Genomic DNA, 17,207 nt, shown 5'->3' with positions numbered 1-17,207 from the left:
TTCTTCCCTCATAATGTATTTGACCCCCTTTACCCTTTTCTACTTCTCTACTCTCCCCTTTCCCTCTGGTAACCACTAAACTGTTTTCCTGTATCTCTGAGTTTTTGTCTTGTTCATTTATTGCTTTCAGCTTTATATCCCATATATGAGTGAAATCATATGGTTCTCAACTTCTGTCTTATTTCACTTAGCATGATATTTTCGAGGTCCATTCATTTGTCTTTATTAGCGAAAAAAATTAAATTTAAAATTACCATGTATTTTCTCTCCATGTTAATACCTAAAACCAATTAAAAGTGAAAACTTTAGTCCAAGGGATCGATTTGATATTATATATAAAACAGCAGTAATTTATTAAAGTAATATGTTCTATACATCCAATCCAATTAAATTGATCATTGGTAGACTCAGCAATAGTTTTTGTTTGTTTAATACTTCACAGAAGTTTTGTAATAGTTAAGCTTATCCTAGTTCTAAAGTGCCTCACTTTAAGGAAGTTTGGCAACACTTATACAAACTTGAAAAGCTGGACCACTTTTTACATGACTCAAAGAAGTAAGAAGTGATCTCAAGGGAATTCAGGAAGTAACATGTTCAAAATTCTTCTCTCTTCTTCCTCTACTTTTCGTTTTTTTCAAATAGACAGTAACTTTTTAATATTTTCCAAATAAGTGACAATTGTGAATTATCTCAAGTCTGTGCCTAATTATTCCCTCTTAGAAACTATCTCAAAAAATACAGTAGATAACTATGTTACACAAAATACTACCCTATAATTTTAACTGTTAGACTTTACCTTTTGTGGTCTTAACCAGTGCTACTCAAAGTGTGGTATGCAAACCCAATGCCAGTTTGCCATAAGGTAAGAACAGAAAACTGAGAGTAAATGTTTAGAAACTTTTGAGCAATTTATCTAAATTTTAAGTCTGATGGACCTAATAAAAATAGGAATTTGTACTTTGAATAGTTTTTTAATTTTAATTTTCCTAGTAATTCGTCTTATTGTATTTAATAAAAGTACTAATCTCCAAAGGATTGGGGGGCAGGGGGGAACCTGACCTTTCAGCAGAGAGTTGAAGACTGATGTATCCCACATCATCATTAGCAGACCAAGTATGTTCAAGTCTTTTGCATTCCGCACCCTTTCCCAAAAGTACCCAGTCTACGAAGCAGATGCTAAGTTTCATAAATGAATTAAATGACAACACTTGAAAAAAAATATACAATGGTAAAAGTAGCTAAAACTTTAGCATCGATGAAAAAGTAATGTTATTAAGTATTGTGCTATTTTATATATGTATATATAATGTGTCATATATATATTCTAATTGCCTTTTACAAGATAATATTTAATAGTTTTTCTCCACCTCTCAAGGGAATAAGGTAAATAAAAGAATATTTTTAAGAATGTGTCTTAGGAATAGTTTTTAAGTGGCTTTACATTTCCTAACAATGAATATTTAACTAATAAGATGGGCTAAAAAGAAATAAAATGCTCTTAGCCTTAAATGTTCATTTTCTAGTTATGGATGTCACTCAAAATGGGAACCCAGTTTGGGAACACAACCCAGAATAGTTTTGATACGTAAATTAAATTTCTAACAAACAAGACTTACTTCCTCGCAATGGTGGTCACTCGGATGCGTCTCTGCCCACTTGAATGCTGATACTGGGTCACAAACTGGATTGCACCACGTCCTCCTTGAGGAATGGGAGCATTATGCTGTGAAGTAAGAGTAAAAACTAAGAAAAATCTATTATCTTGTTGTCATACAGTTATTGATGCATATCCTAACATTAACAAAATTCATTCTAATATTGATAAGCACGATGTCTTTCACAGTGCATACAAAACAATTGTGATTTGCCCTATCAAAGATAAATGGATTTGGGAAAAGGGAAAAAATGATGAAGATTAAGAGGAGTGAGTCTAGCTAGGAAATTGATTTCAAGTAATATATAATTCAGAGGGACATGAAAGCACAAAATTAAGAGAGAAGTGTAAAGAACTTGAGATAAAGGTATAAATGAGGTAATTTTGCCTAATAGTAATCGGATGGAAAAACTGAGCCAAGTCCTACTCCCCTATCTATATAAGATGAAAACAGAACTTTTAGGAAGATAATCACATGATGAACAGATGACCAATAGAAAACTATTAATGATAAGAGACCAATATATAGTAATGATCATCGGAAAGAAATAGCAAGTGGTCAATAGGAAACTTTCTTTATACCCTTTAACAACAGATATTCTTTCTTTCTTTGTTTTGGTAAGAGCCATTACCTTTTTCACAAATTTTAACTATTAAACAAAAAATTTCTGCACTTGTCTTAGGATGGTTAACTATTTATAGTTTGTTCATTTTATGCCTTATAACTATTGGTATAAAAGTCAGTAATTTATATTTAATCATTCTTTAATACTGCTTCCTTCTGTAGCAGAAAAAAAAACCTTTCCAAATATTGGAAGCTTTACCTTCCAATCCCTCCTATGGATTTTGATACATAAACTTTCTTATAGGACTCATATATCATTACCTGTATGTACCTTGTGCCAATTAGGAAGAGCTAGATATTGAATTACAAAAATGCATAGCTAGAATAAAATTTAAGATTTTATTTATGCTTCAATATTATACTTTAAAAAAAAATAAAACTGAGACTAAAATTTGCATAGCTGATGGCTGGGCAGTTGCCAGTTTCCCTGACATCTCTATTACAGTATGTCCTCTCACTAAGGAGTACTGAGAAGTATAGGTTTGAGAAATAGAAAATGACAAATAAAAACTCCAAAGGAGAGTAAGCTTTGGGTAAAATTTACTACTGGAAAAAAAACTATGAAATATTCATGGCCTAAATTCAGTACTTGTTCAAATATGTTTCAATATTAAAATATAAAAAGTCATACCTGATTAACAACCTCAAAATATATGGCTAAGGTTGTAGTGGGGCTAAGTCCACATATCTTCCATTGACAAGTGCCACCTGTTCCTATCTCCTATAAAAATAAAACATATGTTTGAAAGCTAGATAATACAATTTATTACTGTAATACATACTATGGTGAAAAAGGGGGGGACCGCCAGTAAGAAAAAAAGTCTATTTTAGGTTTCTAATTCATTGAATGTTAAAAACTTAAGATTTTTTAAATCATAGAAAATATACCATAAAATAAAATTAAGTGATTTTTACACAAAATTATAAAATAATTCAAATTCTTGCTAAGTAAATTACAAAAGTATTGATACGAGTTCTTCATATCGTAGACTTTAAAAGTATGCATCATTTAATGAAGTAACTACAACATTATCCTTCTATACAACTATTTGATCTGTGTAAAGAGATAACTGGTTCAACACATAATATATGCACATGTAAAAACAGGTTTTTTGGATGCACACTGCATAATTTAAGCAGTCTGATTTCCACGAAAATTTCTAAGATATAAATCTTTACCATGTAAACTGCTTAACACTAATTTTTAATTCTGTTGAATTGTACACCTGAAACTTACTAGAGTTCATTAACCAATGTCACCATAATAAAAAAATTTTAATTTTTAAAATTAAAAAATTATAAATTGAATAAATAAAAAATAAAGATTAATTACTTGTGTTATTTGTCCCTCATCCTCTCTACAGCTACAGTACATAATTCTACCATTTTTAAGTGTACTATACATTCACTAGATAGAAAGATAAAAAAAGGAATTGAAACTTAAATCTTGCTTTGTTACTTTGTTGTAAATTCTACTAACAAAAAAAATTTCAGAATTCATTTTGACTTTCAGAAGTCTCCAGATTACCAAATCATAACATTTTTTTTTTAGAAACACTGGGGCAAGGAATAACTTAGGAGTAAAAAAAAATAGAAGACTGGTGACAGCACAAAAGTTTTAATTTAGGGGTGAGTACGAAAAGGGGTATTCAGAAAAAGCAACCACAAAAAGAAATATAATGATGGAGGCTGAACCACATTCTACTGAAAAATAGTCTACATGATAATTTTGAAAGGAATGCTACATGCTGCTACCCAAGGTCTCAGTTCATTTTGCCCTGAGAATTAAACTATACTTTCTTTTTAGAATAAAAGTGACTTACATTTTCAGACACACAGGGTCCTTTAGAATTGAGAGACACACAGGGTCCAATAGCTCCTGAAATCTTTATTTCCCTTGAGGTCTGCAAAATAAGAAAATACTACACTTTAGTATGCTCAAGATAAGCTCAAACATTCAACTGTAAGTATATAAGAAGAAAGATACTGTTCTACATTTAAAATTCAAAAGTAAATGAAAATATACTAATGTTAAAAATAATCAGTGGACACGACTATGTTAATTTCCAAATTTTAACTATTAAACAAAAATCTAGCCCTTACCTAACTTTAATCCTATTTCTAGCTTCCCAGAGGTTGTCTCTATTTGGGAATGCTCACTCAATTAAATCATACCATACCCCAAATTCCTATGTCCTAATCCAAAACCTTAGACATCATCTTCTATTTCTCCTCTCATAAAAAAATCTGTTTTTTTTTAATCTGCACTAACACCAAAATTTAAGCTATCATTACCTTCTATCTAAAAAAATTAGAAAGCCTAACTCAGTTTTCTTACTTAAGATTCTTTTTCCTCACAAATCCTGAATGCCGCTGTCTGAAAAATTCTATACAAAACATTGTTCTTCATTAATCTACAATGGCTGCTTCTGCCTACACACGTTATCTACAAATTACGAGCAACACGCAGACTTAAAACTACTTCCCTTACCTTTCAGTGCAAACCATCCACTCTCACTGGTCCATTTTCCCCAACACACCATGCTGATTCTCACCTCTGTGCTTCTCCTAACACTGGGCTTCTGGCTAAAATGCACTCTCTTCAACCAGCTTAAATTCTGCCATCTTTCGAAAACCAGTGTAAGTCACTGTAAAACCATTTACCTTCTAGGATAAATTCTGTCTTGCATACATTCATTTTTTCTTCTCTAAACCTTCATAGCACTTTTATAATGTTATCTACTGTTATTTCATTCTATCACATGTGTTAACCTTGTCTTTCTGTTAAGACTAAGTTTCTTTGTAAGAAGATCAGCGCCTTGGATATCCCTTGACATCTCTACAGCTTTTTAATGTAATGCTAGACATACAGCAAGCATTCAATAAAATAACAAGATTAATCAATATACTTGTAAATAATACTAAGCTTTTGGGTTTTTAAAATTCAAATTTAAAATGAATGATAGGACTGAATAATATCAACAACCTACTAACCATAAAACAATTACTGATCATCCAAATAGAAGAGAACATGTTTCTCTTGTTAGATACTAATTCCTGCAATTAAAAAAAAAAACTAGCACTAACATAACCAAATTTAGCATTTAAAAAGATCAAATACATTTAAAAGTTAAACCCTAAACGAACAAATAGGTAAAGCAAAATTTACCTATGTATCTTTCCTAACAATTATTTAGAAATGTTCAAGTAAATTTAATTGCACATTTAATAATGACACATTTTTCTAATGAACAAAGTCTTTAACTCTGGGTTTCAATATAAAATAACCATTACTTTTAAAGCATATATTGAAATTGATTACTGGTATTTTAAAATTATGATTGATCCTACACACTGTTCTTGATAACAAATACATGTCAAGTTTTGGTTCTTACCTTTATTTCTAATGTACCACCAAAGCCCATTTTAAACTGTCCATGCATATCTTTGGTAAAGACTCTTTGAAAAGTTTGCTTGAATAAGGAAGTGTTGAAAGAGTCACCCATTACCATGTATCCTCTGCATGGAAAGAACAAAAAACAATTTATGTGATATAAGTAATGAGTCTATGTGCTAAAACTAAGAGAGTAAATTACTTTTCAGTACTACTAACAGATTTTAAAGATATTTCTCAAAATGTGCTAATTTTTAAAACTCATATATGTGAAAATATCCCCACCACACAAATAATCTCAATCCTGAGGATACCTGAGTGCCGCTAACACTTGGCATTTGTTCTCAGTAACTTTAAAAATCATTTTTAGACAGGTAATACATCCACACATTACAAAATTCAAGAGGCAAAAGGGTACACAGTAAGAAATGGGTCTCTACTACCCCAGGCACCCAGTTCTTCATACTGGTGAAGATAACTGACAGTTTATAGAATGCATTCTCATTCTTAAAAACAAATACATATATTTGTTATGTCTATACATGTATATATTTCCTGTGTGTTGTATCAAACTTAGTGTTACACCCAATGAATGAGAATAGAGGGCTATTAAGGGAGCATTTTCACTTTTTGTACTAATGTACTATTTAATGTTTTGTCAATACGCATCTAATTTTTTTTTAAAAAGTTTAAAAATATAAGCTGTCAAAAACTATTCTATTATCTCTTCTCTAATGAATCAGTAAAAATCACAGTTTAACAACATATCCTGTTCGTAAGGCTGTGGAAAAATAGTTACTCTCATTTACTGCTGATGAGAATGCAAAATGGTACAATCCTGAGGCAGGGGAACTTGACAATATCTAACAAAATTACATACATATTTTCTGTTTAATCTAACCAACCCACTATTGGGACTCTATCCCACAGATATTCTGGCAAAACAATAACAAATAGCAAAATATATGTACAAGGCTATTCAATGAAACATTATAATAATAAAAGATTGGAACCATCTATTAAGAGACTAGCTTAATAAAATATGGTACACTCACACAATGGAGTCATACATAGCTATAGACTGATTTCCAGGATACAATAAAAAATGGAAAGTGGTTAAAAGTATGTGGAATTTTCTGATATTTATATAAAAAGTGGGATATACACACCCATAACACACATGCATACAAATATTTGTATATATTTTCTCATATTTTAAAACATTTCAAGTAGTTTTTAAGCAATACAATACAACTGAAAATTAAAATAGGCAAAAGTAAAACTGATATCCTATAATTAATGGTTATTTTATATTAGATAATGTTAAAGTCATGATTTGTATGATCTCTGATGCTATTATAGATTGTAACCTTTTTAAATTTTGTATTCTATTTATTTGTTACTGATATACAAAAACAGTTGAATTTTGTACATTGACCTTGACCTAGCAGTCTTGACAACTGAATACATTAATTCTAACAGTTTGTACTTTGTATTTAGATCCTTTCAGATTTTCTTTTATGAACATGTCATCTGTGATGATCTGTGTTATCACTAAACCTGATAATGCATCATAGGCTAATGACAACTTACAACACTCCACTTATCTGCCTCCTTTTATAGCAAACCTCTATGAAAGCGCTCTCTATATCCACATTATTCAGTGTAGCCCTTGGTCCAGCAATATCAGCATCACTAAGGATGTTGTTTGAAAAGGAGAATTTCAAGTCCCATCCTATGCATACTAAATCCAGAATCTGTGTTTCAAAAATATACCCAACTGATCTGTACATGTGAAAGTTTGAGCAGCTCTGGTCTGTATCAACTGCTTCCAATTCCCTCCACTTGTTCTCTTTCTAATTCACTCTAAGTTGACTTTCACTGCTCTCAGGAAGGTCACTGATGACCTGCAGTGTCATACTACACAATCTTACAATATCAACTATTTTTATTGCTGTAAAAAATCAATAATGCTCTGACAACTCCCAAATTTATATCTCCAAGCCAGACCTATCTCCTGCACGTAAGGTTGTAATCATACCCACATGCAAGGTTGTAACATACCCAACTGCCTACTTGATATCTCCTTATGGATGTCTATTGGCATTTTAAACCAAACATGTTCAAAACTGAACCTTTTCCGAAACACTCTTTCTCCCACAGTCTTACCCATTTCAATAAAGGGCAGCTCAATCCTTCTAGTAGACTCCTTTGGTTTTCTCAAACCCCAGATCCAATCTATCAGCAAATTCTCTACCTTCTTAATGTATCCAAAATCCAACCACTTCTCACTACCTGTGATCCTACCACTTGGTATTCCTGTATCCCTATATGGTAAAGTCTCACTTAACATCATTGATAGGTTTTTAGAAACTGTGACTTTAAGCAAATGACTGTAACAAAACCAATTTTACCACAGACTAATTGATATAGACAATAGTTAAGCTCTCAGGGAATATTTCTGGTCACAAAAACATCACCAAACTTCTAAATAAAGACTCATTACATTTCTAATGTGAAACACTAAAATAAATGTGAGCTATACATACATTTAAAGAAAGATTAGTAAAAACAAGTAAGATAGTTATATTCTGGCCCACTTATTCCAGTTCAAGGTCATAGGTGGCTGGAGTCTATCTCAGCAGCTCAGGGTATAAGGCAGAAGGGAAACAACCATGGACAGGACACCCTTCCACTGCTGGGCCGGCCACACACACACACACACACACACACACGCACACACGCACTTAGACTGGGACATTTTAGCCACACTAATTCACCTAACTGTACATCTTTAGGATGTGGGAGGAAACTGGAGTCCCTGGAGAAAACCCATGCTGACATGGGGAGAATGTGCAAACTCTATAGACAGTGGCCCTGGCCAAGAGTCTTTCTTTTGCCTCATCTATAACACAAAACACTGAAAGAAACAATGTGTTGGAGGACCTACTGTACTTTACGGAAGACAACTAAAGTCAGATGATCCTTTTTCCCTCTCTTTAATTCCCTCCCCAACTTCCACCCCTGACCTACAGATGTTGCCGTCTCCCCTTTAGAACTGGATCTCTGAAGCCAGGGCATCTCCTCCCATGCACTCGCGGCTCACCCCGGGCCTGGTGCACTGGGGATAAGGTCCATGGCTCCACCTGGGGTGCAAACCCAGGACCTTCTGCGTGTAAAGCAGACGTGCTAACCACTACGCTATGGAGCCACTCCCCAGATGATCCTTTTAAAACATTATGTCAGATCATATCACTTCTGCTGAAAACTTTCCAATGACTTCCCACCTTACCCAAAGTAAAATCTGAAAACCTAAAAATAGTCAAAAGACACTCTCAGTCTGTCCCCATTTCTTATCCCACTCCAGCTACTTTGGCCTCCTTGCTACTTCTCTAACATCTCAGGTTATGTTCTCAACTTTGCACTTGTTATTCCCTCTGCTTCAAATACTCTTCCTTCATATCTGCACATGGCTCACTCTCTCACTTCCTTAAGTCTTTGCTAAAATGTCACCTTCAATGAGGCCTTCCCTCTCTCATCTTATTAAGATTTATTTGTCTGCCTAACAATCATCAACATCTGACATACTATCTACTTTACTTGTCTCATTTTCTCTCACTGGAACTGTACATCTAACATGTGGCTATTTAAATTTAAATTAACAAAATTACAAACTCAATTCCTCACTCTCACCACATTTCAATGGCACAATGCAGAGAATATGTCCAATAAAAAATTACACTAAATAGTCCTGCGCTAGAAGATAAGTTACATGAGAGTTTTATGTCTGGTTCACTGTTTTATCTCTAGTACTTTGAACAGTTTGATACACAGTGGGTGTCCATTAATATTTATTATATAAATGAATTAAATACACAAACCTGACAATGAATTGACATATTAGCAAATGAAATCCAGCAACAGATAAAAAGATTATTCAAAAGTCAGTCGGCCCAGGAATGCAAGGTTGGTTTAACATATAAAAAAAAAATCACTGTAACAAACCATATTAAAAGAATAAAGGACAAAAATCATGTGATCATCTCAAAAGATACAGGAAAAGCACCTAACGAAATCAAATACCCTTTTCATGAAAAAACTCAACAAACTAGGAACAGATAGGAATTCTTTAACCTGATAAAGGCATTTACAAAAATCCACAGCAAACATGATACTTAATGGTTAAAGATGAAATGGTTTCCCCCTAGGATAGTTCTAGAATAATGTAAATGTCTAAAATTAAATTATGGTGATGGTTGCTCAACCTGCCAATATACTAAAAAAAAATTTAATTGTAAACTTAAATGGGTAAATTTTATAGTATGTGAATTATATCTCAAAAAAGCTCCAAAATAATTCAATGACTGCAGGATATCAAGATAAGCTTTTCAAACAGAACTGTGCCTTTATAACTATATTTTGGAAAAAAATTAAAATGAGCTTTACTAAAGAGAGTATCCAAAAGTATTGCCCTACAGTGGGAAGATGATGATGACTGTTTTGTTTTTTTTCCCCTAAACTGTCATTATATCTGTAATGACAGTTTATATTTCTAAACTGTCAATATTAGTTTACAAGTGCAAAAACTGAAAATTTAAATACATACCCAGTAAGGTTGGGACAGCATTTCATCTCCAAGAGACCTGTCTGATCTAATGCGCATGCATAGATATCAATAACATGACCAGTCGTTGCAGCTCGATTAGCCAATGCTTCAAAATGCTACAAAAGATTTTTTTAATCAAATAAAATCAAAGTACAAACTTAATCATCCTATATATTTTTCCCATTAACAGATCAAAATAATCTAAGAAATACTAAAAGAATAATCCATAATTTAAATGTGATGTTATCATTTAATTTGCTATAATGCCTCGTAAAATGATACAATAATTTCTATAAGTCTAATATTTTTTAAAAAGCCATTCTTTCTAAGTATAGCAGTCCCCCTTTTCCATGGGATACTAAATTATGTGAAAACTAAATTATGCGAAACTTGAAGAAAGGCATACTGAACACCTTGCTCTTCGTACATAAATTTGGTAGAACAATACAGAACTCTTTTTCCTGGCTTAATTCACACCCAAGTAACAAAAACATCAAAAACGGACAATCACAAAAACAATAAGATAAACATAAAATATTTTTCAAAACTCTAAGAACAATTCCAAGCTCAAAAGGGAAATGAGGTGGCAGGGAAAAAGCATCTATTAATAAAAAAAATTATGTTATTAATTATACTTTAAAAATATAATGACTACCAATGAGAAATATAAGAATATATATAGCACAACTAAATTAAAATTATGAACTGTGAAGAATTTTTTAAAAGGATAGGAAACATTAACAAGCAAAACTAATACAAGGAAGTAAAAAATGTACTGGCACAAACAGAAAGTTACATGAAACAACTCAAAAAAAATGACAGAGTTTTCAAGCTATGAAAAATATACATATCTAAAGTATAGCCTCTTGAAAATGAAAAAGTAGAAAATGCAAGAAATTTTTCCTGGAAAGACATTCTTTAACATGAATATTAAAGAAGGTACATAAAGTTTTTCTCAGGAGTAATCTTTAAAAAGATACCTACTGGTGTCTACTATTAAATTTTTAAACATTTTATTATCAAGAAATATTAAAACAAATTATCAAGAAAGAAAAAGAGGCTATTTCTCTAATTCTGAATAGCAGTTATAAAGTATGACTTCACAATATCAGATTTCATACCATAAAATATTTATACTCTTCCTCTTCTATCAACTGAATTTTGCTAATAAGGCAAAAAGACTTAAGCACCAAAATTACCTTAGTTCCCTTTTTAACATATTTGGCATTGTCTTTTTCAATGTCATGCCATGATCTTATAGGTGTCTTCAATTCATCTCCAACCACCATTCCAGGCCCCTGAGTAGCTGGACCACCAATGAACATCATGATACGAGCACCAGTGTTGGGAAAAGTACACTATCAGAAAAAAGTAACTTGTCAAAAGAGTTTAAAGGAAAAAATATGTACATTTCCAATAATAAATTCTGATATACACTTTCTAGAAAGCAGGAAATCATACATTTTCCAAGAAATAAAATAATCAAGTGTTTAATATGAAATTTAAAACAAGGTATTTGTTTGGACAACTTTCTTTTAAAAGTCACTTCTAAATAATAGTGCCTTCCAAATTTTAAAATAAAACCTGGCAGAAACCATCTTAACCAAGTGATCAAAGCTAACTAACATTAGCAATAACAAAACAAATCAACATCCAGGACTTCCTCATGTGTTGTTACACTAAGCAGAACACAAATCAATTCTGTAACATTCCTAGAAAAGTGCGTAACCTAAATCTACTCAGGAGAAAAGTCCAGATAAACCTAAATTTTCAGTCATTCTACCAAACGACTAGCCTATACTATTAAAAAATATCATGAAACACAAAAAAAGTATTCCAGATTAAAGGACACTGAAGATAGTAGACAACTGAATGTAATGCATAATCTAAGATTTTCTTTTGTTAATTTCCAGATTGTTAACTGAACTGCAGTTATACAAAAGAGGTTTCCTATAATTAAAAAATACACACTGAAATATGTAGAAGGAACGTCGTGCTTGTAAGTGACTTTCAAATGGTTTTTTTCAATTTATATATGTAAAAGAAAATATTTGACATCTTGCTTCTTAGCAAATTGTCAATTTGGGCTCAAATAAACTCATAAAAATTTGCAAAAAAAATTAAATAAAGTTTATATGTGTTTGATATATAGACATATAGAGATCTACATAAGTTTGGAAAGAGAAGGATAAAGCAAATGTGATAAATGTAATCTGGGTAAAAGTTCAATTAATCTTTGACCCCCTTCTCATAACTTTTCCTTATACTTGAGTTTATGTCAAAGTAGAAAGTTAAAAGAATAAGTGATAGAAACAGATATGAATAACACACTGTATAAAACAGGAAACCATGAGCCCATGTTGATATTAATAAATTGAAAGTTTGATGAGTATAAAATATTTGCATAGTTTCAAAAATCCTCACATCTAATGTTTATTAATTACAAAAGGAGAGGAAATGAGAATAATTTTACAGCAGACAAATCTAATAGATACAACCTTAATGATCAAAGTGATTATCATCAGTAACAGAGCAAATGAAAATCAAATCCCACCTGATAGGATACAACAAGGACACAGCATTACTTCTGTGATATATGCAAAGACCTGAATCTAATTGTGAGGATATATCAAGACAAACCTAAATTGAGAGACATTCTTTAAAATAACTAGCCTGAAAATTCCAGAGTGTCAAGGTCATGAAAATCAAGAAAAGGCTAAGGAACTATTACAGACTGAAGGAGACTAAATGGACATAACCACTAAGTGTATGCCTCTGAAATAAATCCTTTTAGTAAAAGAAATATTGAAATAATCAGCAAAACTTGAATGAGGTCCAAGAATTATATGGTAGTAATGTGTCAGGGTTAACATTCAGATTTTAATAGTTGTATTGTGGTTATATAGGAGAATATGCTGGTTTATAAGAAATACAACCAAAGTATTCAAGGGATCGAGAAGATTATGTCAGCAGCCACTTAATTTCAAATAATCAGTGGGGTGAAGGGTGGGAGCTCTTTGCAACTCTTCTGTAAATTTGATAGCATTTCAATTTTTTTAAAAAACTAATTATAAAGCTAAAATATGTGTGTAAAATTTTCAAATTCTACTTAAAAGTAAAATTCCCCTTATACTACCACTTTTAACATTTGAGTGAGCATCCTTCCAGAAGACTCTTTATACACAAAAAGACATACTGAAGATCAAACTTTAATAAATAAAATCATGTACTCACTCTCCTATAACCTGATTTTTTTCACGCAACATTATCTTGTACATATATTCCATACACACACATACACATCTACAGTCTAAAACAAAGCTGTCACTACCTCAAGTAGCCCTACGGCTATGGAAAGAGCCACCCCAGAGGAACGCAAAGGTCTCTTTCCCTGTGGCACAGGCCAAGGGTCTCGCTGCAGTTCTCCCAAAAGATCTGTGAGATTCATATCTATTTTCTGTACTGGCTGCAAGAATCTGCAAAACAAAATTAAATAAAAAGCCATTTATTTGTGGGTGAGGATTTAAGAAATAAACTGTCCACTTTCTTAAAAACAGGGAAATAATTAGAACACACAGATCAATGATTCTCAAAACTACTGTGAATATCAGAATCAGTGGAAAGGCTTGTTTGAACATAGATTGCTGGTTCCATAGTGTCATTCAGGAGGTCTGGGGTGGGGTCCAGGAATCCACATTTCAAACAAGCTCCCAGGTGATGCTTACACTACTAGTCCAGGAATCACACTTTGAGTAAAACTGCTATAAATCAAACAGTCAAACCAAGTATTACTTTAGCACTGCATTTTTCATTTACCCGTCAAATACGTTTTACGGTTATTGAAATAATTATGAGAAGATACATCGACTTGATTTTAGTAACACATCTCTGATTAGAGAGTTGGGGTGGGGGTGGGAGGGAGGTGAGCTACCTCTAAGGCTAAGTAGGCAAAATGAAAAGTTTCTGAGGCCCTACTTTGTTTGGCTGCCCACAACAAAAAAAAAAAATTAAGTTTTTCTGAACTTAAAAATAGAAAATCAGGAATATATCAAAACTAAAGTAACTCCTTATATTATAATGATGAAAAACCAACATTTCAGTGGCATGATTCTGCCTCAACTCTTTAAAAAGTGTACTAATGCAATCTATTTATATTCCTAAAAATATTTAACAATACACTATCAAGTTAAATGTATGCAATGCTGAAAATAGTTCCATGAATTGTCAAATTCTCTGCCATATTCAATTACCTATTGGAAGGAGGTGGCTGCTGTACCTGAGGACCACGTGTTGCTTGAGTAACAGGTACTTTAGAGAGCCCCAGCATTTCCTGTAAAGAGATTACTTCTGTGATATCCATTTCATTACTCCTACAAAGATATAGCAACTATATGCCATGTGCAAAGTACTAGGCTAGGCATTAGGAACACAAAAATAAAACACAAGGTCTCTTTCCTCAGAAAGCAACAGGTCCAGCTGGGGAGACTGTCAAGGAAACAATAACAATACAGTGAAATAATCATCAAAAGAAAGCAAAGTACAAGGTGCTATGAGAGCAAAGAAGAGAGATGCTAGCTCAGAAACATTTTTCTAATTAATTGTCAAATTAAATTACTGTGTAACTTGAATGCGTATACTTCTTAATTTGTATTCATTAATCCCTTTCAGCAATTATATCTCAAGTATCTGTTATGTGCTAGGCATCTAATGGTGAAAAAATATAGTTCCTGATCTTATGGAAATTAAAAATCTGGTAAGAGATAGGAGTTAATCAAATCATTAAGTATAAAACCACAACTGTAATAAGTGTCATGCAAGAAGGGTACATGGCATCATATTAAAAGGGGTACACATACATAAGGTAAATATAGAAGGTACACATACTTTGTATACCCATATTTCTTAATTTTCTGACTTAAATGTCTAACCACATTGCCAGTTTTGTTTTGAATTTTAGAAGTGTACACAATTCCTCTCTAGACATATGAAAATAATGTTATTTTACTAAAGTTTTCTTAAATCTAGAGATGCTTAGTCATGAAGGCAGTAAAAGTATATAACAGAAAATCAGAATGTCTAAAGATGTGCAAGGGAAAAATTATTGAAGTAATCCTGCCATATTTCCACACTGCTAGCAGAAAGAGCAACTTTTTACTACAGACTTATTATGTTCTAAACTCTTTATATATACTATTTCCTTACAAAAAAGTAATGAAGTATATTTCTTAGTCCCTGATTTACAAATGAAAACTGACACTCAGAAAGTCTAAGTAACTTGCCTAAAGCTTTACAAACTAATAGGTGAAAAGCAAAGATATTAACCCAGGTTTTATTATAAAGCCCTATAATTGCTTACACTATACTGAGTGGTCTCACTTACAATATTTTATTTAGTACTAATAATAACCTTACAAAGTAGGTATTAATTTATCCTTTTCCATAGAGGATGAGAAAATAAGCAAAGAGATCAACTCAAGATCACACAACTTGATTAAAATTTAAATCAGGACTATATGGGGAGCAAAGACCAGACTCTTTTCAACCAGTTGGTTAGATACAGAAGATAAAAACATCTTAATGGAGAAAAAACTTTAGTCTGCAGGCATTCATTGCCTGTTGCAAAAAGGCAGATGTTTTATGTATTATATATGTATTATATAATTTAAGTAAAATGTACTCTATAATCAGAACATTAAACCATTTTAAATTTACAATTTAACAACAACAGTAAACACTTAAAGGCACAATCCATTTAATTCTCATGACCATCCTGTAAGGTAAATACTATTCTTATTTATCTCCCTTCGCAGATGAAAAAACTAAGGCACAGAGAGATTATAATTCACCTACTTTCTCTCTTGTCTCATGGAAATAGATGATCCTCCTCTCCAAGGTACTCTGCTTCCCATGCTTCAGAAGGAATCCCTATCACACCTTCTGAAACCTCACTCTTCTCATCTCGCTCTTGCTCTCACTCACACTCTTTAGTCTCTTTCCCTTCTGTGTATAAACATATGCAAGGGTCCCTCCTAAACTCAGTTTCTCTCAAACCCCCACACTATCGCCTTCCTGACCTTTAACAACCAACCTCTGAAAATAACAGAGACTCTATTTTCTCCACTTCCTCAATTCTAATTCATTACTCATTCACTATCTTTTTCACTGTTCACTAGTCTCCCCATCCAAGCCTGCAAATTCCTCCAGTATTTTCTATCTCAGTTAACTGCAGCACCATCACCCCTGTCTGCCAAGCTCCAAATTACTCATTCTCAAAATCTTTTTCCTTTTGGGCTACCTGGATGCCTTCAAAGTCTGATTTCAGGTCTATTTTACGCCAGGCTTATCTATCATCTTCCAGGATAACTGTTCTCCACTGGGGGTTGTATCAGAACACTTAGAAAGTTTTTCAAAATACTTACATGAGCAATCCTACCCTTCCAACCACCTCCCAATACAAACACATATTCGCTCACTCGCTTGAAATCTCTGGGCCGAAAAAAGATTTTGAAAAATATTCCCAGACAATCCTGGTATGCTACACATAACTCCTGTTTTAAAGATAAAGCTTCAATTTGCCCCAAAGATAAAAATATTGTCCTAGTGCATGAAAAAATATATACTTGTAGTTCTTATATTAAAAACTCTGAGGCCTTAAAAATCTTCCTTTGCCAAACATAATAAAAGTGTTTAGTTCCTAAGATGTCAAGAAAAATATATTCCGCAGTTGTTTTCTCTGTCTTAAGCATGACTCTTCTGTAAGCCCTTACATTTCTAATAAAATATTTTCAGTTTCACTCTAAATTTTGGATACTGTTAAAAGTGAAAGATCATCAATATGTATAACAATTTAAGGCAAGTAAAAGAAAACTGATGCTAAATGTAAAGCCTTAGTTACAATTATATTAGTCGATTATAATAAAAATATTTT

The 17,207-nt window shown here is 32.5% G+C and overlaps 1 protein-coding gene across 4 annotated transcripts in view; it reads right to left on the bottom strand.

The window, feature by feature from the left end:
• Nucleotides 1-17,207, bottom strand: part of SEC23A (Sec23 homolog A, COPII coat complex component) — a 57,968-nt gene that overhangs the window by 22,627 nt on the left and 18,134 nt on the right. For all 4 annotated transcript variants that reach the window (XM_036238358.1, XM_036238359.1, XM_036238361.1 and 1 more), the window contains 8 exons: nucleotides 14,530-14,609; nucleotides 13,611-13,755; nucleotides 11,479-11,637; nucleotides 10,280-10,395; nucleotides 5,675-5,798; nucleotides 4,103-4,183; nucleotides 2,911-3,000; nucleotides 1,617-1,723 (listed from right to left, as the gene is read on the bottom strand). In XM_036238358.1, the coding sequence (XP_036094251.1) occupies nucleotides 1,617-1,723; nucleotides 2,911-3,000; nucleotides 4,103-4,183; nucleotides 5,675-5,798; nucleotides 10,280-10,395; nucleotides 11,479-11,637; nucleotides 13,611-13,755; nucleotides 14,530-14,609 (902 nt within the window). The remainder of the gene's footprint in view (nucleotides 1-1,616; nucleotides 1,724-2,910; nucleotides 3,001-4,102; nucleotides 4,184-5,674; nucleotides 5,799-10,279; nucleotides 10,396-11,478; nucleotides 11,638-13,610; nucleotides 13,756-14,529; nucleotides 14,610-17,207) is intronic.

The sequence above is a fragment of the Rousettus aegyptiacus genome, unplaced genomic scaffold, assembly GCF_014176215.1.
Source record: "Rousettus aegyptiacus isolate mRouAeg1 unplaced genomic scaffold, mRouAeg1.p scaffold_m13_p_3, whole genome shotgun sequence".
Lineage (NCBI taxonomy): Eukaryota > Metazoa > Chordata > Mammalia > Chiroptera > Pteropodidae > Rousettus > Rousettus aegyptiacus.
The sequence above is the reverse complement of the archived record's forward strand: the minus strand, read 5'-3'. Positions and strand labels throughout refer to the sequence as shown.